At 40.7% G+C, this 22,417-nt stretch overlaps 1 protein-coding gene across 26 annotated transcripts in view; it reads right to left on the reverse strand.

Annotated features, from left to right (window-relative positions):
• The window catches only part of rbfox1 (RNA binding fox-1 homolog 1), a 1,531,532-nt gene that overhangs the window by 138,354 nt on the left and 1,370,761 nt on the right, over window positions 1-22,417 (reverse strand). For all 26 annotated transcript variants that reach the window (XM_073060602.1, XM_073060601.1, XM_073060611.1 and 23 more), the window contains 2 exons: window positions 13,638-13,781; window positions 5,811-5,864 (listed from right to left, as the gene is read on the reverse strand). In XM_073060602.1, coding sequence (XP_072916703.1) covers window positions 5,811-5,864; window positions 13,638-13,781 — 198 coding nt within the window. The remainder of the gene's footprint in view (window positions 1-5,810; window positions 5,865-13,637; window positions 13,782-22,417) is intronic.

A 22,417-nucleotide genomic window follows, 5' to 3' on the forward strand; every position in this document is an offset into this window, starting at 1 on the left:
TCAGTTAGTCCTGACGAAGGGTCTCAGCCTGAAACGTCGACAGCGCTTCTCCCTATAGATGCTGCCTGACCTGCTGCGTTCCACCTGCATTTTGTGCGTGTTGCAAATAATTTGCATTGGACTGTTTACCATTTTCCATAGATGCTGCCTGCCCTGCTGAGTTCCTCCAGCAATTTGGGTGTATTGCTTGGATTTCCAGCATCTATAGATTTTCTCATCTTTGTGAGTACTAAAGTCAGTTGATTTTTCTTTCTTGATTATAATCAAAATTACTCAGGATTTAAAACATTAGAAAAAAGTTAAAATTCTGCATGTACATGGATTGTCATGTACTGCAGATTTATTCAGGTGGGCAATGGCAGTTCTATATTCGAAGGCCTGGAAATTTTAAGGCGCACTTTTTTCCCCCAGTTTTAAAATGACTACGTCAAATGGGATAATGTGGAATAAAAATTACACTGTTAATATAATAGGATATCAATATCAAATTAATTTTAAAGTTCAGGCAGCAGTATAGGAAGTACAGGAATCTTCTCCTATCCCGCATTTAAAATACCAATATTGCTGTTGAGAATCTCAGTCACTTCAGAAAAAAAAATTTAAAAAGCTAAGGCAAAAAAAAAATATTAGGTGATGAATTTTGGTCAGAAGTAGATATAGGAGACATTTCAAAGGAGAAAAGGAAATGGATAGGTAGAAAGGTTTATAAAGGGAATTGCTTAGTTTCGGGCCATATCCTCCTATGGAAACCTGGAAGGAAAGAGAACTGGGTGAAAGTAAAATTCTTGAAGGTTATAGCACTGGAAAACTGTACAAAGATGGGAAGAAGTAATGTACTCATAGTGAACATGGGTGGGGTTAAGGGAGCCTTAATTCAAGTCACAGTATGGAAACAGAATTCACAATAAGCAGCATCTTATTGGGAATGAAAGGGAGAACAGCTGACTGAATCCTGGAGTAGCTGAATTTCAGAGATGGCAAAGCAATCAGAAAAATCTGGAGAGTTAGAAATGTAAGTATCTCCTGTCAAATCTAATTCCATGTCCATGACATTGCAAAGGGTGCTGTCGAGATGAATCTGGCAATTGAACAAGGAGTGATCCTTGGACTAACAATGTGAGTCCAGGAAGAAGGGCCATGGGTATATTAAACTAGAAATAATCTGTTAACTAATTGGAATCTAGTAACAACCTGTCTTTAAATCAAGATTTTGTCTCCTAATATACTTAAGTGTGTACATATAGTAATGGGCTACTTTATAGGTTCAAAACCACTCTGAGCATACATACTGGTGAAGAATGATCACAGTCATTGAAGTGAACAAAACCACTGATGAAATCAAGTGACAACAAATTGTGATCGTAGGATGTGCCTGCAAAGCTCACAATTAATCACAGGAGGTCTGAGATGGAAATTCAGTATGGATAAAGGGTCAAGCTCCATCAAATCGGTGGGCAACACAAAATGGCAAGTCAGTTATGACAGAAATGTCATGGTTATACCAAGGCACGGGAGCCCTTCAAACCATTAAGAAAGAAGGCATGCATGTTTTCTTCAAGTGAATGACACTCTTGAAGAGCAACAATGAAGATGAAATGAGTCCATATACAAAATCATAAGTTTCAGAAACATTGTCAGCATAATGTGAAGCTTAATAAAAAGAAAATGTGCTTTGGCGCAATACGGTATAATTTAATTTGGCTTGAGAGTTAATGATAAGCAGATTTGAGTATCTCCTGAGCCCAAAAATGTTATGAGCTCCAATCATTTCATCAGCTCCAACACAAAAAAAACTCTTCTGGTTGACAAACCATTAAAAAATGAAGAACTATAATGAGAAGGAAAAGACTAACAAAATGATTGTGATTTGAGAATTAAAAGCCTCACTCGTGAGTCACGTTCTGCACATTACAACATCAAGCAAGCGCTAAAATTTGTCATTCTCCCAAGAATAGAGCTGAGGAATTTACAAGTCATATCGTGGTCATGAGAAACCTAATGCTTTCTCTTCAAATGCACTCTAAAAAGTATATACGAATGCTCAAATAGCATTTGGGATATTTGTCATTATTTTTGGTGTTAGAATGTTTTATATATTTTTGTTGGGAAGACCATTCACTCTAGTCACTGACCATAAGATTTTGTTGACTATGTGGGGACTGATGTCTGCTATTCCTATGATGACAACACTAAGATTGATTAGGTGGCTCTGCAATCCTTCTCAATGGAACTATGACATTGAATGCAGAATATTCAGACAAAACTCAGCAGGGGTTGCATTACTGAGATTATATTGTAAAGAAGCACAACAAATATAGAAAATAAAACTTATAGTCTACAGGTTGTAGAAGATTATTTCCACATCATAGCGGGAAAAAAGAAACAAGAGCTTCGCAGAAAAAGTCCATTGTATAATGTGACTGAGCAAACAATGTGTGAATAAAGCGATGGACCAGATCAGACAGATCTGAAAGAAGACATGAAATCTGTTCTTCATAAATGCCACAAATTGTCAACCAACAGTGTTGTGGAGACATAGAGTAATGATACTACAAAAAACATTCGTCAAAGCAAAAAGCAAGCTGCTTGAGGAACACAGATTCCCCAAGTTCCAGCAAATGCAGTCACTTGTGTCTCTAAGCCTTGTCAGAGATATTTTTTCCCAGGGTGTATGTGTCAGATACTAGAGGGCATAGTTTTAAGCTGAGAGGGATGGATGTTTAAAATAAATTTACAAGGCAACTTTTGTTTTACATAGAGAGTGGCTTGGAACACTCTGCCAAGGGAAATGATAGAAGTAGGTATGACAGGAACAATTAAAAGGCATTCAGACAGATACATGAACAGACAGAGAGTGATGCAGACTATGTACAGGAAAATGTGCTGTTTAAATTGATACCAGAGTCGGCATAAACAATGTGGGCTGAAGAACTTGTTTCTGAGCTCTGTTGTTCTGTGTTCCATGCCAGGCAATGGGTGACGTAAGTAGAGTAATGCAATAGATGGAGGGTTTGTCTATTGGTCTGTCAACTACAATAATACAGAAGGCAGAGATGGAGGATGTGCAATAAGTTACCACTGAAGAACAGCACCTTCTTAAGCACCACTTCAGGTAAGGAAATGGCCTAAAAGAGCACTTCAGTAGTGGAGTGTGTCTGAGTATGAATTGAAAGCCATCTGAATTGGAAAGAAGTAACATACATGGAACTGTGATCTGTCAGAGTGGTCATCTTAATGAGTGAGTTCCTGTGTGAAGTGCTGTCCAGGTGACTGACATTGAGAGACTGCACAACTATCACAAAGCACAGTTTAGAATTTCTGTTTTCTCTAATCGTTTTTCCTCATGGCTAATTTGTATATGACTGCAATTTAGTAGCTTTGCTTCAAGACTCACTCAGACTTGGGTCAATAGAACAGAATCTCATTTTATTTATAATAGCAAAGAAAAGGCATTTATTTCACTAGTCTTGATTACATTTTAAGTCAAATCTGTTACAAAGAGAAACATTAAGAAAAAATAATTTGCTGTGTTTTAGTGTTGCTGTGTCTACAAAGGGTTGGAATTACGAACTGCCTATGAACCTATCATAACTTAGTGGAAAAAAAATCTGGGTTTTGAAATAATATAGATCATTAAGTTTAAGCTGCAAAACAAAGACTCTGGGAGGATATACAGAGATAAAGTGTAACCCATGAGATGTGGATTCTCCCAAACTCCAGGCCTTCAACTCCCCAATTCTGCAAGGAACAAAATTTCTAGACTCACATTCATATCAAGTGAAGTATCCATGTCTACCCTCAACTGGGTATCTCAGTGTGCTCAGTGGTTAGAGGGAAGGCTGGAAATATGTCCTACAATCCTCAAAATGGTTTTAGTTTCATAAATGACTAAAAGGAAATGATGTTTGGAAACAGTAGGGCTTCCTGAGTTCTCGGTCCCTCACTGTAGTTAGGAATGTTTCAATGATAAGAAATATCAACAATTTCACAAGTTTTGCTGGGTGCTCAGAGAAGCTAAAGCAATTATTGCACATAAATGCAATACTTGTGGTGACTGAGTTACCTGCAAAACTTCTGAAGGAGATAATACAGATGCCTTGTGCAGGAAGGCACAGAGTCGACTGTACTTCCTAAGAAGGTTGGCGTCATTCAATGTCTGTAGTGAGATGCTGAAGATGTTCTATAGGTCAGTTGTGGAGAGTGCCCTCTTCTTTGTGGTGGCGTGTTGGGGAGGAAGCATTAAGAAGAGGGACGCCTCACGTCTTAATAAGCTGGTAAGGAAGGCGGGCTCTGTCGTGGGCAAAGTACTGGAGAGTTTAACATCGGTAGCTGAGCGAAGGGCGCTGAGTAGGCTACGGTCAATTATGGATAACTCTGAACATCCTCTACATAGCACCATCCAGAGACAGAGAAGCAGTTTCAGCGACAGGTTACTATCGATGCAATGCTCCTCAGACAGGATGAAGAGGTCAATACTCCCCAATGCCATTAGGCTTTACAATTCTACCGCCAGGACTTAAGAACTTTTTAAAAGCTATTATTAATGCTTTTTGAGATAGTGATTTAGATGCATATCATATTTTTTTTACTGAGTTAAGTATTGTATGTAAGTAGTTTTGCTACAACAAGTGTATGGGACATTGGAAAAAAAGTTGAATTTCCCCATGGGGATGAATAAAGTATCTATCTATCTATCTAATAAGCAGGGGACGGATAGCTAACTTTCAGCTTTCTATTTTTGCTGTGTCTTTCTCAGTTTTCTGAAGCTCAATGTCTTTTTTTAAAAAGTGCACCTTAGCAGTCCATTCTCCTGATAAAAATACAGTACCACATTTTATTGGTTCTTATCCGAACTGAATGAATTGCAGTTTCAGAACTAATCAGTAGGAAGGGAGAAGAAATCAAAACCACCCACACCACTTATAACCCCACAATCAGTGCAGTCCATACATGTTAATCTATTTTTTATATAAAAAACAGGCCCTTCAAACTACACCATCCAGCAATTCCCCAATTAAATCCTCCGATAATCATGGGACAACTTACAATGACCAATGAACGTCCTTGGACTGAGGGAGGAAACTGGAGCATCCAGAGGAAACCCATGTGGTAACAAGGAGAACATAAACTCCTTACAGGCAGCAGCAGGAACTGACCCCTTTGCTAACCATTGCACTACTGTACTGCCCCCATGGGCATAAATTTATCATCTCCACCAATCATTTTAGATTGCCATTATTCCTGACACTACCTGATGATGAAAATATGGGGACAAATTTAAAAGTAGATGGAATATGATTTAAAAATTTTCACATTCTGATAAACAATTGCATTTCTTTCAATAGATTGGGATTTTGCCAGCAGAGTAATACACATAATGGAAACACTGGTTTCAAAGTTGGAAGGAACTGAACTGTTTCCCTAGTTTAGTGCTCTAAAAAATATGTTATGTTACAGTTTTCATTTCAATACATGCAAGTATATTAGAAAACACCCTTTAGCAGAAATATTAATCATTCTTTAAATTTAGCAACACATTTCTACATTGAAGTTATAGCTTGTAAAGAGAATTTTCAAGAGGAAAAATGTTTAAAACCATGAATAAAAATGTTCAGATTAGTGCAAACATTGTCTTTGAAATAAAATGCTTAAAGAAATTTTGTGCCCCAGTGGTTGAATATTACGATAAGTCTAACTATTCACTGCTAGATCAGTTCAGTTGTTCCTCCTTATCTTACAGTTAACAGTTTTTTTTTAAAACACATACAAATCTATGAGCATGCAAATACATTACAGATTGGATACCTTACCTTCGATCCCCTCTCATTAAAAATTATTTCAACATCTAAGATTTTACCAAATTGCTGTGAAGATAAAACAAAGATTTTTTTACAGTGTAAACTATTTTCATGTACATTTCAAAAAGCAGGAATTGCTCTAGGGGACTCTGACCATCTCTCAGCTCTGCCTTGACTATCCTGGGTGTTATATAAGACAATGATAACGCAATTGTCAATTAATCTTAACAATCAATTAATATGGTTTAGATTACAGTAGAACCAGATGTGAATTAAGGAAATAACCTCCAAAGAATCCTCAGAAAGAACTAGTCTAAAGTCACCAATTCCCCTGAAGAATGCCAGTTGTCACGGTGACTCAGAATATGAGTCAACCTGTGCTTACTTCTGACCCGTGAAAGGAGTTCACACTAATGTCAACCAGTTGTTTCGAATGGCCTGACCTTCTCAGCACCATGGGCCATGTTATCACAACCTCTTCCACCAAAAATTTTCATTGAGGTGATTGGGATTCAGGATTGGACAGGGAGTTGGGAGATATGGGGAGGTCCTGTTGCAAAATTTTGAAAAAGCCTTTGTTACCAGCTTAGCTATAGTTATTAGTTTAGTCTGTTGTCAGAGGTGTCAGGAATTATAAATGCTTCTGATTTATTGAAACTTTCAAAATCCATTAAACTTATTATTTGAAATAATGAAGATTATTATTTTTCTTCAAAATATAAAATATTGAAAAGATCTTTAAAACAATTAAATAAATTCACCCTATTTAAAATATATAAAACATGTCTTACTCTCTCATAGACCTTCTCCTCTATTTAAACCAATGGAGCAGACCTGATCAGTTCAATTTCAATTTCTAGTGGTAAGTGATGAGATATTTCCACTTGATAGAAAGTTTAGGACATCTGTACCTGTAAATACTGGATCTCACTGAGATATCCAACATTAAGGATCCCCACCACCCAGAACATGCCCTCACCACAGCGTTACTGCAGAAGCCTAAGGGCACACACTCAGCGATTCAGGAACAGCTCCTGACCCTCCGCCATCTGATTTCTAAATGGACATTGATCCCATGAACACTACCCCACTATTTATTTTTTTTTTTTTGCACTACTTTCTTTAACTTAACTATTTAATAGACACACACACACACACACACAAACTGAATTTCATTAAGTGTGTGTGCATGTGTGTGTGTATGTGTGTGTGTGTATATATATATATATATTTACACACACACACATACACACTTATTGAAATTCATTTTTTTCCTTCTCTATATTTATCATGTATTTCATTGTACTGCTGCCATAAAGTTAACAAATTTCAGAACACTTGGCAGTGATATTAAATCTGATTCTAAGTCTGATAATGTCATACAACTTTCTTCATCTCTGAGCAAGATCTAGGCCGTACAACCAATCTGACAGTGGCATGGGATTTCTTTTACTTCACTTCAGTTAACAAGTACCAGTCTTGTCTAAGCTTAGGATGCGCTGAGTAATGCAAGCCAGCTGCATCTGTCATTCCATTCATGAGTGGATTGGGTACGGAGTCCAGCAGCAGAGTCCAACTGGACTGGGGTTCCACAGTATTACACCAGAGAATCTGTCTATGGCATTCAGTTCTAATGCAGGAGTAGTGACCATAATGAAATGAAAGAAAATTCCTAGCCTGTAGACTAGCTGAAAAAAAGTAAGTTAAATGCATTTATGTTGGCTTTATTTACTAGGTTGTATTTAATAGTTTAAGTTATTTTGTGGTTTAATATATTTAAGTTGTTTCTATTTTTGAAACGTAAGTAGTTTCTTTTACAATTACTTAAACTAACTGCTAGTCAGAGATGTTTAAGAGCAACTTAAAAGGTCTTGGCAGTTTCGATAGCCATTGAGGCTCTGATGGCAGGGTTTTTTTTAAATCTCAGAGGCTACTGGCGTATCCTTGGGGCCCGGGCTCTTGTGGAACTGCGCAAGAGATGTCTTTATCACCAAGGCTTCACCAGGGCTCGCTGGGTCCCTCCCACGAGAGTAGAATCATCTTGAAGTCCTCTGTATCTGATCCAACTAAATGCACGTTGGTCACATTACCAGTAGCGCTGCTGGGTGATGGGCCACATCCAGCTTAATTTGACCCATTATCTCTAATGATTGTTCAAATAATATATCCAAGATTTGCATCTATCTAATTTGTGCAGCAGTGAATCAGTATGTTCAGCTTTTAGCATTTCACGAGCTTGCTCATTCTGCAGATAAATCGAGACCCTGTCAAACACAGGTTATGTTCCATTGGTCTGAATAAGGCAAGATGACTTTCATTCTTTCAGAATCCAAATATCAACAATCAATTCCCCTCTCACATCTTTACTCTTTTCCACGAACGATGCAACTAATTTTCATAATTACAGCTTATAATCCAATCACCCTGACCCTATGGTAAAAACAAAACTTGCTAGAATTACCCAGCAGGTGAGGAATCTGAGAGAAATTTTTCAGTTCTGATAAAACACCACTGATCCTGAAAGATAAATTTTGCTTCACCATCCATAAATATTACCCAGATTCCTGAGTATTTCCAATATTTTCTGTTTTGCTTTCAGATTTGTTGTATTTGCAGCTTTTGTTGCATTAACCCGTAATCATTCTAATTGTTTGTTTCAAGAGCCACAACATCTTTCCAGTACCAAGTTAAACTGTAATTGGTAAGCTAAATGTAGTTGCTCCAATGTACCTTAGTGTTGAGCAGCTGCACCACTAACCCTGGCTTACCCAACCCCAGCCCTTACAGGCAGCCTCTCTGCACTAAAACATGGGGCAATTCTTTTGCACCAAATTCCTGGCAGAACCTCTCTCTGTATATACTATAGTGACTCCCTATACTGCTGATTTTATTAGTGCTCTCATTTCTGAGATCCTACCCTGAACATCAGGTGGACTATCATCTTCCATACCTACTACTTTCCTTCCACTGAAGTAATAGTCTTCTCTTGCAGTGAATTTCTCTACATTAACTTTTGTCTTCCACGTGTTTCCTGAACTCCGAGCACCTGCTTGGTAAAGGATGCTTGGCAAAAACACAAGATTCGGCTGGTGCTGAAAATGTTGAGCAACACACATGAAGTGCAGGAGGAACTCAACAAATCAGGCAGCATCAACAAGGGGAATAAAGTGTCAACAGCTTAGGCTGAGACCTTTCATTAGGACTGGACGGGAAAGGGGTAGAAGCCAGCACAGGAAGGTGGAGGAGAGAAAGGAGTATCCCCTCTTTGTCTATTCCCCACTCTGGCTTTTTGATTCTTCCCATCTGCCTATCACTTCCTCCTGGGCCACCCCTCCTTCCCTTTCTCCTATGGTCCATTCTCCTCTCCTATTAGATCTCTTCCTCACCATCTCTTTACCTTTCCCACCTACTAGGCTTCACTTATCACTTCCAGCTTGCCTCCTCCTCCTCCTCCCCCCACATTTTTATTTTGGCATTTTCCTCCTTTCATTTCAGTCCTGAAGAAGGGTTTCAGCCTGAAATGTCAACTGTTCATTCATTCCATAGATGCTGTATGACCTGCTGAGTCCCTTCAGCATTTTGTGTGTGTTATTTTGCATTTCCAGCATCTGCAGACTTCTCATGTAGGTGATAGTGAGACCAGAAGAGGAGAAAAGTGGGTGGGTGGAGGAATTGTGCGACTTGGCACTGTCTTGTATCTTAGTGAGAGAGAGTGAAAGGAATAAACACCCAAACTGATCGGCTGGGTAGGCTATAAAGTCTGGAACAGAAACAAATTTACCCAAAAGCTTGGCTAAGACATGAATTGTGCTGTTCTATTCACCCATGCAGAAAGGAAGATTAGCAGCTTTGCTCTTCTATTGTTACCCAGTAGCCAAGCTGCAAAATGCATTGTGTGGACTTGGTATTGTTAGTGTCAGGTTCAAGTGTAAATTCAGATGAATAAACTAAAATGAATTAAAAGCAACTTTAGCAAATGATTTTTAATACTGACTTAAATAATCGAAAACTGGGAAAACCACTTTCATCCTTAGTTATACCTCATAGCAAGTAAATCTAGGATTAAATGTGACAGGATGAGGTATTTCACCAATTTTATAGTGGTTGTTTAGAGAACATTAAAATAAAACTACAAAATTAAGTTGCCAGAATAACACCATAGATTTTCCAAGCTCTAGAGACAGAAAACAAGATTATAGTTATCTTGGAGTTTCACAGTGGGAAAATAACTTAAATGATTTACTGTTGGCATTCTCAAAAAAGCAGTAAACTCTTGTGTCCCTGTCCTCAGTACACTGAGTATATTTACATAGAACACTGCCACAAGAAAGCAACATCCAACATCAAAGACCCCCACCAACCAGGCCATACTCTCTTCTTACTACTACCATTGGACAGGAGGTACAGGAGCCAAAGTCCCACATCACCTGGTTCAGGAACAATTGTTACCCTCTGTCCATCAGACTCCTGAACCTGTGTGGATAACTAAATTCTCCATTACTCTGAAACAACAGATCCTATGACTTAGACTCAATTTCAAGAACTCATGTTCTCAGTATTATTTTCATTTGCATGGTCTGTCTACTTTTGCACATTGCTTGTTTAGTCAGTCTTTGTCTATGTATGTATAGTTTTATGTGCAATTCTATTGTATGTCTTTTTTTCTTGTAAATATCTGCAAAAATATATGTCAAGGTTGTATACATATACTTTAATAATAAATTTTCTTTGAACATAGAACTCTGAATGACTCTTTAGTGAGTCTGTTGCTCTGTGCATAACCTTCAATTATTGCTAAACTGGACAATTCTCTCATCATTCCTTGGTTAACTAAATAATTTTTTATAGGAAAGACCTAAAGACATAGGGAGGCATTAAGAGGCGGAAACTAAATGCATTGAGGTTAAGAAAAGATTGTGAATCTGAATTAAATAATCAATCTTCCAAAAAAAAAGTTTTTTTTTACATAACATGTATTTATTTATTGAGATATAATTGGCCCTTCTGTCCCTTCGAGTCACTTTGCCTAGCAATCCCTAGATTTAATCCTAGCCTAATCACACAACAATTTACAATGACCAATTAACCTAAATACATCTTTGGATTGTAGGAGGAAACTGGAGCACCTGGAGGAAACCTACATTGTCACGGGGAGAACATTCAAACTCCTTACAGGCAGCGGCGGGAACTGAGCCCAGATTGCTGATACTGTAAAGCGTTGTGCTAATCACTATGCTACCATGCTGCCCTGTAGGTAAGGAAGTGGAGAAGTGAATTAGTAAATTTGAAAAGGTTGGCAGAGTTGTGGATAGTATGGAAGGTTACAATGGGACTCCGATAAGATGCAGAAATGGGCTGAGAAGTGGCAGATGGAGTTCAATACAGAAAAGTGTGAGGGATACACTTTGGAAAGTCGAACTTGGAAGCAGAGAACAGGATTAATGGCAGGACTCTTAGCAATGTGGAGAAACAGAAGGATCTAGGAGTCCACAACAACAGATCTCTCAAAATTGTCACGCATGTTGATAGGGTTGTTAAGAAGGTATATGGTGTGTTGGCCTTCATTAATCAAAGGATTGAGTTCAAGAAATGCAAGATAATTTTGCAGCTGTATAAAACTCGGGTTAGAACCAGACGGGGTATTGTGTTAAGTTTTGATTGCCTCACTAAAGGATGTGGAAGCTATAAAAAGAGTACAGAGAAGATTTACCATGATACTGCCTGGATTAGAGAATATGTCTTATGAGGATAGATTGAGCCAGCTAGGGCTTTTCTCTTTGGAGCAAAGGAGGATGAAAAGTAACTCAAAACAGATGTATAAGATAATAAGAAGCATTGATAGAGTGGCAGCTAGCGACTTTTCCTCAGGTGGAATTGGCTAATATGAGAGGGCATAATTTTAAGGTGATTGGAGCAAAGTATAGGGAGGATGTCAGAGTTAGGTATTTTACAGAGTGGTGAGTGCATCAAACACACTGCCAGGGGTGGTGGTAGAGGCAGACATATTAGGGTCATTTAAGGGACACTTAGATAAGCACATGGATGAAAGAAAAATGGAGGGCTATGTGGGAGGAAAGGGTTAGATTGATCTTAGAATAGGTTAAAGGTTTGGCAAAACATTATGGGCATGAGGACCTACACTGTGCTGTTCTGTACTGTTATTTATTTCATTTGTTTTATTTAGCAATACAGTGCCATGTCACCTCAGCAACCCCACAACACTGATTAACCCTAACTTAATCACAGGACAAGTTACAATCACCAATTAACCTATCCAGTATGTACTATGGGGAGGAAACAGGAATATCTGGGGAAAACCCACGCATTCCACTGGGAGGTCGTACTGGGCTTCCTTACAGAACGATGCCAGAATTGAACTCTGGAATGCCCTGAGCTGTGATAGCATTTACTAACTGTTACGCTAGTGGCCTATGTCCTAAGTTGTATTTTCTAGGTTTGTGAAGTCCAGATGAAGGCCAAGAACTTCAGTTGGAAGATTCACAGAGCACCATTGTCAGTTTTCTCTGTACAATGTTGCACTGCTATTTTCAGCAGTGGGTGGGCAATTGATTTTTGCAGCTTCTCATGGTTGCTGTCCACAGCCTGCACTTAAAAGGATATACCACAATGCAGTTGCAAGTGAATGCTGCAGTATCCATTCGTTGAAGTGCAACAAAGGCAAGAAGTGTGTGATTATGCAAGATATACTGGCGATGAATAGTGCCCACATGAGGCATGTTATTTTTGTAAGATGATCACAAAGACTCTCTAGAGTTAAAGCTTCCAGGAATGTCTCTATAAGATCCAAAGTGATATGAGTGCAGTTCATGAATACCTACACTCTAGGAATGTTTAAATCTGTGGGTGTACCCTATGTGCCTCTAAAGCGGTGTTCACAACATTGGTTAATGGTAAGGGTCCATAGCATAAAAAAGTTGGGAACCCCTGCTCTAATGGCTGAAGTCATGTTCCTCGAGTATATAATCTGGTTCATCTTTCTAATACAGCAAGGAACAGCATACAGGTGATGTGGCAAGGCAGACTTCAGTAGTAGCACCCTGGACCGATCCTGAAGCTAGAAAACTGAGTGTGACTGTAATAGTGACCTCCATGGGCAAACTAGTGGGGCAAATTTGCAGGCTGTAGCATAGGTTGTAGAGGGTTAAAGATCTCAGTGAGGACAATGAATCTGGTTTGAGTGTTGGCAATTTAAAAAGCACAGTGTCAGGAAAAAACTCACCAAAAGCTCATGAATCAAATCCTCGAAGAGGTGTAAATGCTTGCAGACAGGTGCCCAACATTCCTTGATTCTAAAGTAGGCCAATTTTCGACAGAGCAACGCTATTTTTGTGTTGTAACATGTGCAAAGGATGTTATAGGCCTTAACGTTTCTAAACCCTTGTCAAATTCACAAATGCTTGAATGGGCTGGCTGTTAATGAAGATATGTGAATTTTAAAGATTGTATTAAATTTTAAGTATAGCATATGATTCTCTTTAATACAATGTCCAGAAAGGTAAGTTTATGTAACTTAAACAGTTTTGACCAATCATTCAACAGGATGCCTTATCTCCCTCTTAACAGCTAATATGGCAGGGATTCATAACTGATAAATCAAATGGCCAACGCTGTCTATAATGACCATCTTTGGGACCAACCTCATTTGTCCAGACAGGTAGACTCCAATTCAAGTTTGAATTATTAATGTTTCGTAGGGTCTGTTTGCCATTAAATGCTCATAATGCAGACAATCTTTTAAGCCAGGCTTGATTGTAATTTGATCATTTGATTGCAGCATTTAGAATGACGCTTCCTGGTTCATTAAATCACAGTACTTACGCCAAACATTTGCCTGAGGTCTGGATCTCGAAATCTGAATGGAATATTGGAGACGTGCAGCCGTTTGGGCTGTGTTTTGTTATCTGTGTTTTCGGTGGACTGTGTTTGTTGTTGTCCGTCAGTCTGTGCTGCATCATCTGTCTGCTAAAACGGGAAAACACACAAGAAACCAAATTCAGCATTGGCAGGAATATTATTGATTACTAGAACAGTGTTTTGATCAAAAAGCTGAACTGAATTCCTCTCAGGTTTCAAGTTCTGCTGTCTTACCTGCATTCAAAAAATTCCTCATCATTGTTCTGTTGATAAATGTGTCAACCTTTGTAACCTAGCAGCATCTCATAAAAAAACATTGAAATAGTAACTTGATTGGTGTTCCTCTATGATGTAAATTGAGCTCACTATGCTAGCAGGTTGTGAGGACAATTTCTAATCATTTTAGAACAATGGTTATAGGATTTTTCACATCCTCATGTTTTACAGGAGATAGGACTTCACTTTATTATTTGCATCTCGGGCACAAATCTCTCAGTACTGCAGTGTTGTACCAGTTTTGGACCTGATTACTTATTTGTTAAAATGAACAATAAGGCCATTCAGCTCATTGGATCCATGTTAGCTTCCAATGGATCAATCCTTTTGGTCCCATTTCCCTTCCTTATTTTCCTCTACCCATGCAATTCATTCTCTCCCATTGGCCCATCAATTTCCCCTTTGATGGTTTTACCAGTTAATGGCACTTAAAGGTAATTTTCTGGGGCTAATTAACTTACCAGCATGTCTTTGAGATTTAAAAAAAGAAAAAGAACACCCAGCAGAAACCCATGAAGTCACTGGGATAATCTACAGTCTTACATGTACATCTGACAAAATTAGCAACAAATTTTGACCCTTGGAGCTGCGAGACAGCAGAGCTGGTTGCTGTGCCCACAACCAAAGTAGGGCTTTCACACAGAGCTTCTGACCTTGACAGGAAATTGGTTCCTGCTGAGCCAAGCTGGCATATGCAAAATGTTTGTGTTAAGAAATAACCTTGACAGAGTAAAGTATGCCTTCAGTCCACAAGTCAACTTGAGCAAAATGCATTAGCACAAATCCAATCATTGCAGCTGCTTTACATCTCGTGAAATATTTTTAGTGCTGCTGACAGCAAATATATTTTGATGCACCACAGGTGCATTACCAAAATGGCTTCCTCAGTATATTACCTGAATGGATAATTTAGATCTATCCCTTCATAACAATGGGAACAGTAAGAAAGTTTTATTTAGATAAGCAATGAGGTAAAATGGATGCAAAATTAAAACGCACTATTTTCACTTGGAGTGAGGTATTGGTGCGCACTACCACATCTGTAGTCCTCGCCTCATAGCATGGTGGCGTGAATACTCAGTGATATTAATTCCTGAGGCTTCTATGCACATCAATGGTTAAGATCATGTATCATAAGATATAGGAGCAGGATTAGACCATTTGGCCGATCATGTCTGCTCCATCATTTCATCATGGCTGACCCATTTTCCCTCTCAGCCCTAATCTCCTGCCCTCCCCAAATCCTTTCATGCTCTGACTAATCAATAATCTATTAACCTCTGCCTTAAATATACCCAACATCTTGGCCTCCATAGCTTCCTGTGGACAATGGATTCCACATATGGGGGCACTGGCACTGATGTGTGGAATTCTGCTGCAGAATTTGGTGTAGTGGGTGCAGTGGGGTATGGTGGATTGATTCAGGAGTCTTTTCTCCTGGTCTTATAAGGAAAGTGAAAAACATACCTTAAATCAACTCTTCAGGTGTCAGATCTTCCTCCCGCAGTATTCACCTGACAGGAAAGTCAAATCAGCTTTCTGTATTGAGGCCAAAATTATAATTGCAGTATGGATCAGATTAAGTCATCAGACCCTAAACTAAATACCAGTTTCAGTTGTATATTCTCACTGCTTTCTCACAAGTGGGATTAAAACTGAAGTAAGGAGTGAACCATTTGGGATGTTAGCAATGAGATAGCCTGACTAAATGCCTTCAGGCTTCAGTTAGGGGAATAGAGTTAAAATAACACTCAAAATCCTTTATTTTCATTGATTTTCTAAATCTGTAAGACCAAATATTTTATTTGACGACATGACCAATTTCTGTCAGGAACTGTAGGAAACCCAAACATCTCAAGACCAGTATTTTGTACATGTATATGGTACTTTGAATGATCAGCTTCTAAGCTAACTTTAAAATTACATTTTGCCTCCAATCCCTTTTATAAGTTTGAAAATAAATTTGAGAAATTATGATTGATGACTTTGCATTGATTATATTCCTGAATTTTGTACTCATGGCAAATTTGTCCTGAAATACCTTCTGGCACAAAATAAAAACAAATTAGTATTTCAAATCATCAGTAGGTTATGAGTTTGATGCATCAACCATTGTAGAACTACAAACATGGAGACAAGACGGTTCATCTATGTCACCTTGTTCAAATCACAGATTTTCATTTTGTTTCCATATTCTCGGAAATATTTTTCCATCATCTATCATTATTAAACCCACTGCATTAATTTTCCCAATTCCATTGCCTTTGTCAACATGTGGTACCTTGTCAAAGACATTCTTCTACTAAATACATAGGGAGGTTATATTTCAATTTAATCAAATTTTACCAGGCCTCAGCTGGAGTACTGTGACCAGAATTCTAATCACCAAGGTACTGGAAGGATATGATAGTGTTGGAGAGTTTGCAGAGTAGATTCAGCAGGTTGTTGCCTGGGATGGAGTAGTTTCTATTTGAGGAGAGAATGGAAAATGGAACTTAAGAGTGGACATGATTAAGGTATATAAAATTAGGAATGGGATAGATAGGATAGACTACAGGAGAGTTTTTCTCCCTGTCTGTAGGACATAAAATTGAGGAAATAGATTTAGAGTAAGGAGGAAGTGATTTAGAGGGGTTTAGGAGGGACCTTCTTCAGTCAGGAAGTGGTAATATCTGGAATACCCTGACAGAATGTTTAAACTGAGTAACTGAGAATGTTTAAGGAGGGTCTGGATTAACACTAGAATCGTTAAGGCATGGGTGGCTGTGGACCAGATGTGTTTCCTCCATTCAGACTCTGCAAACTTTGTTGAATAGACACACAATATTTATTTCCAACACAACTTTTTCTTCCACCCTTCACCAGAGAAATATTAATCAAACCGGCTGGGAAATATCTAGCTCTGGACGACGTCACCGTCTTCTGCTCTGATCCAAGGTCAGTTCGCAGGCTGATTAACACCAGCGACCAGTTTGAGCTGGCATCAGAGGCCAGGGTCAACCACACGAAGAGTGAAGCCACGCTCTTCGGCAACTGACCTGACCGATTCAGCGTCCCCTTCACCATCAGGTCTGATCATGTGACGGCGTTGGGGGTCTGGTTCGGAGTGGGGGGGGGGGAGCGAAGCGTGCAATAAGAATTTGCCAGAGCAGACTGGCAAAGTAAAGCAGAAGCTGGGACTGTGGGGAGGGCGTGCCCTATCGATAATGGGGAAGAACCTGATCTGCAGGTATGAGGTGTTTTCAGTATTGCTGCATTTGGTGCAAGTGTGGCCCATCTCCAGCTCCTCTAGCTTGGAAATCACCCAAGCTGTCTTCAGGTTCATCTGGAAATATAAGATGGAGCGGGTCAGACGGGTCACCTTACACAAGTCCCTGGACAATGGGGGCAAAAACGTTCCCAATGTCGCCCTCATCCTGATGACCAGCTTTGTGTGTGGCTGCATCAGGTTCTGTGTGGAACCCAATTATATGGGCACCAAGTACCACTATGTGCCTAGGTCCTACCTGTCGCCCTGGTTACGAAGGATGGGTCTGGCCCGGTTCCCGCGCAACGTCCTACGTGAAAAAGTTCTTTCAGAACAACGCCTTTGACCACAGGGGCATCAGGCAATGGTCAACACGGAATGTCCTGCAGACACTGCAGGAGAAGGATGTGATAGACACAGTGGGGTAGTTCCCTGAGCAGAGCATCCAGGTCATCTGGCAAAATGCTTCAACGACAGACCTCTGGCGGTGAGAGGGGCCTCCCAGTCAGATCCCCCCAGTATGCCTGTAATATCACCTCCACAACCCACTGTCCACGGGAGGACTGCAATGGGGACCAATTGGTAACTCACCCCTTTTCACACTGTGGGTTTGCGCAGAAGGTCTGGGGGAAGATGAAAGGGCTTGCGTCATGCTTCACCCCCAGTGGCTGCATAACAGAGGGCTCTCTGATCTACGGGCTGTTCCCAGGGGTGCACACGGAGGCAAACTGCAGGTGCTGCTGGCAGATCATCAACTCGGCCAAAGACGCTCGTTGGTCTGCCTGAGACTTGTTGGTCTACCAGCAGCTCAAGATGTCCGTGGCAGAAAGCTGCCAACTGGCACATTCTCAGCTGCAGGATTACGTATTAAGGGACGCACTGAAACTCTGTGCAGCCACCGCAAGGACCCAGTGGGGAAGGACCACGGTGTAGGGTTCTTCTCCCGTGGGAGAGGGAGAGGTTGGGTGGGGGGAGGAAGCCCCTCAATTACGTTTGTATTGCCTTAATATGAGCCCCCAGAGTGCCGCACGAGTGGCAGAATTACTTTACACTGTATGGGAAGTACTGACAATGTCTGTAAAGAATGTAGAGTCATTGTAGAATTGTAGAGTCATAGAAACTAGCTCTGTATTTTCTTGAAAATGGAGTGCTAATTAAAGAAGTCCTTCAGGCAGTAAGCAGGGGTTGTGATGCAATACAAATGGAAGGCTGGGAATATCAGTGAATATGGATATGTTCTTCTAGTCTTTTACACTTAGGGGGATGATTAGAGATTGAGGTGGGCTGAGGTGGCTACAACCATTTCATTGAAGAGCTTGGGGGCAGCTATTTCTACTTCTGGCCCCCACTAAAGAAGCTCTTATTCTGGAGGTGCACTATTTGCTTTTGTTCATTTTCTGGGAATCCCACAATTAAGCACAGTGTGTTGCCTTTAAGGCATTTGTTTAGTTTATTATATTTTCGCTTCAGTAATTCGTTTGTTATCGTTTTCTAGTTAAAGCTAAGGCTGTTTAAAGTAAATTTGTTGTCTGTGATATATCGCGGCATACGATGATGTCACACCCGGTTACGCCGCGTATTGTGGGAAAATACCGGTTTGGAGAAACGGGAAGGAGGGGGCTTATGTGTGTGCAGGATCAGCGCGAGAAAAATTTTCTTTCTACGCACTAGAAACATCAGTGAAACAACGCCGTAAGTTCATGAGATAATCGATATGTTGAATTAAAAATGTTAACGCTGATTCTGTTAAAAGTAATGACGGTTGTTAAAGTTTATGTTTTTTGTTATTTAAAGAGTTGCAGATAGTTTGTGTTGAAGTGTATTTAAAGCCAGTCGACGGCGTAGGTAGATTCTGACTGTATGTTGCACTGTAATGTAATATAGTTGTTGTAGTTTTACTTTTGCAAGTATTTATGATGTAAATGTGATGTCACGAAGGAAACAAATACTGTATATATTTTGTATTGTTTTCTCAACAGTTTTCACCATACGTTAATGTGGAAGAGTGAACAGTAAACGGTTAATCTTTCTGGGACCGCCCCATTGACTGGTTTATGCTTGGTGTTTAGTTCAGAGTTCTTTTGCACCTATGCGAGAACACTACAGTGAAAAGGCGGCATTACCAGGTGTTTCAAGTGCTACAATGGCATCACGATCCAGCATCAAGTTGTTGCCATCCAGCGACAAGGGCAGTAGGGCATCAACAAGGCTGCCCGTGCAAGAGCTAAGGCAGAAGCCGCCAAGGTGCGAGCGTTGTACGCCGAACAAGAAGCAAAATTGAAAAAGGAAGTGGCTGCCAGAGAAGCCGAAAACCAAATGGAAAAGGCTGCCAGAGAAAAGGAAACGGCTGACAGAGAAGCTGAAAACCAGTTGGAAAAGGTAAGGATAGAGTCAGAGTTAGAAGTGCTGACGCTACACCGAGAAGCAGAAGCTGCCAGGGTGGAAGCAGAGATAATAGAAAGTGCTGAAGAAATGCATGTTCTGGATGACGTAAAATCTACTTCAGTAAGGACCAGATTGGAATGCACAAGCGACTATGTCCGATCTCAAATGGACTTGAAGATTCGTTCTTCCTCTCCATACTTATATGATAAAATCCCACCTCATGAGGAGTCTCAGAGAGGCCCAATTGCATCACATCCATCCGAGGAAGACAATTTACCCTTGCAACTCCGCGACGAATTCAAGAATGAAAGGGCCGAAGACAAATACTTCTCGACACCAAACTTACCAGATTTGGCAAGAGGAGAGGCAAAGGCTGAATTCAGAACAGCAAATTCCATAACAAATGTACACCCTCAGTCATATACCCGCCGACATATCCCCCCAGCCAGCATGCCACTTGCAGTTGAACCCATGGCACAGTATTTAGCACGACGAGATCTCGTCACTTCAGGACTATATCAGTTTGACGATAAACCTGAAAATTACTGTGCATGGTACTCCTCATTCGCCAATGCTATCCACGGAGTTCTGCTCGGAGCAACCCAAGAGTTGGATCTTATGACGAAATGGCTGGGAAAAGAATCATGCGAACAGGTGAGACGCATACGTTCAGTGTACATTAACAACCCCAAGCTAGCCTTACACAAAGCATGGGAGAGACTTCGGGAGTGCTATGCGGCCCCTGAAATTATTGAAATGGCACTATTTCGACGTCTGGAAAATTTTCCTAAGGTGTCAGCCAAGGACCACACTAAGTTAAGAGAGCTCGGAGATTTACTCATGGAGATTCAAGGCGCCAAAGAAGATGGCTACTTAACTGGTCTATCATACCTAGATACTTCATATGGGATTAGACCAATCGTGGACAAACTTCCATCTGGTCTGCAGGAAAGGTGGGTGTCTGTTGGCTCAGAGTACAAGGAAGAGAACGATGGTCGATTTCCTCCCTTTGAGTATTTCACTAGGTTTGTGTGCAAGGAGGCGAAGAAGCAAAACAACCCTAGCTTCATGAGTCCAGGTAGCAGTACAATTCACACCAAGCCAGTCAAATCCACTTTGAATAATTTCAACATCAATAAACCTGTCTCAGTGCGTAAAACTGAAGTTTTACAACTAACAATGACCCTAGCAAGAATTGTCCATTGCACAACAAACCCCACCCCCTCAAAAAATGCAGAACGTTTAGGAAAAAACCCCTTGAAGAGAGAATGGCCCTTCTCAAGGAGAAAAGAATGTTTTAAATGCTGTTCCTCTACCTCTCACCTTGCTAGAGAGCGTACGATCTCCGTGAAGTGCCCAGAATGTAATAGCACTAATCACGATGGGGCCATGCATCCCGGCCCGTTACCGCAAGCCGACAAAGCTCCTTCACCCTCACAACAGGACGGCGGGGAGGGAGAGGCTCACTCCAGGACAACTGTTGTCAGCTCGAGCTACACAGAAGTTTGCGGTCAAGCTCAGTCAAGCCGTTCTTGTTCAAAGATCTGCCTCACTAAGGTTTGCGCTAAGGGAGCCAAAGACAAGGCCATCAAAGCCTATGTAATTCTGGACGACCAGAGCAATCGCTCACTAGTCAGACCAGAGTTCTTTGACTTGTTCAACATTGAGAGTAATCAGTTCCCATACTACCTTAGAACTTGCTCAGGCAGCGTGGAAACTTATGGAAGGAAGGCAGAAGGCTTCCAGCTCGAGTCCCTGGATGGTAAAGTTGTCATCTGTCTCCCTCCACTCTTAGAGTGCAATGAAATTTTGAATAACCGCACTGAGATCCCGACGCCAAGTGCAGTGCTACACCAGCCACATCTCCACCACATTGCCAAGCACATCCCAGAACTGGATCCAAAAGCAGAAATACTCCTGCTATTAGGAAGAGATGTTCTCCAGGTGCACAAGGTTAGGCAGCAGGTCAATGGACCACACGACGCCCCCTTTGTGCAATGCCTGGATCTGGGCTGGGTGGTGATAGGAGAGGTGTGCCTTGGCAATGTGCTCAAACCGACAGTTAACACACTCAACACCAATGTGCTAGAGAGTGGCCGCCATTCAATTTTTCAACCCTGCACAAGTTTCATGTGTATCAAGGAAGCACGACAAGACTTTAACAAATGTAAAGTAACCGACAAGACGCTGGGTCAGTCAGTCTTCGCTCAAACTGAGCGTGATAATAAACTTGCTCCATCAGCACAAGAGGCCATTTTCTTAAAAATAATGGACACCAAGGTCTTCAGAGACAAAGCAAATAATTGGGTCGCCCCACTACCTTTCAGAGAACCACGCCAGCGCTTGCCAAACAACAAAGAGCAGGCAATCAAGCGGTTCACGTCCTTGCAAAAAACCCTGAAAAGGAAACCTGAGATGCAGCAACAATACGTAGCATTTATGGAGAAGATCTTCGCTAATGGACATGCTGAAGTAGCACTGCCAGTGAGAGAAGGCGAGGAGTGCTGGTACCTCCCAACGTTTGGGGTTTACCACCCACAAAAGCCCAATCAGATCAGGGTGGTCTTTGACTCCAGTGCTCAGTGCGCTGGTATCTCCCTTAATGACGTGCTCCTTACAGGCCCCGACCTTAACAATACCCTTCTCGAGGTCCTGCTGCGCTTCCGGAAGGAGAAGGTCGCAATCTTAGTGGACATCCAGCAGATGTTCCATTGCTTCTTAGTACAGGAGGACCATCGCAATTTCCTCCATTTCTTATGGCACAAATGTAACTTACCTCGCACTGTGGACGAATTGGCCCAGGCAAAGGACGTCATCTTTAAAGTGTTATGATACC

This window comes from Hemitrygon akajei, chromosome 11 (genome assembly GCF_048418815.1).
Source record: "Hemitrygon akajei chromosome 11, sHemAka1.3, whole genome shotgun sequence".
Lineage (NCBI taxonomy): Eukaryota > Metazoa > Chordata > Chondrichthyes > Myliobatiformes > Dasyatidae > Hemitrygon > Hemitrygon akajei.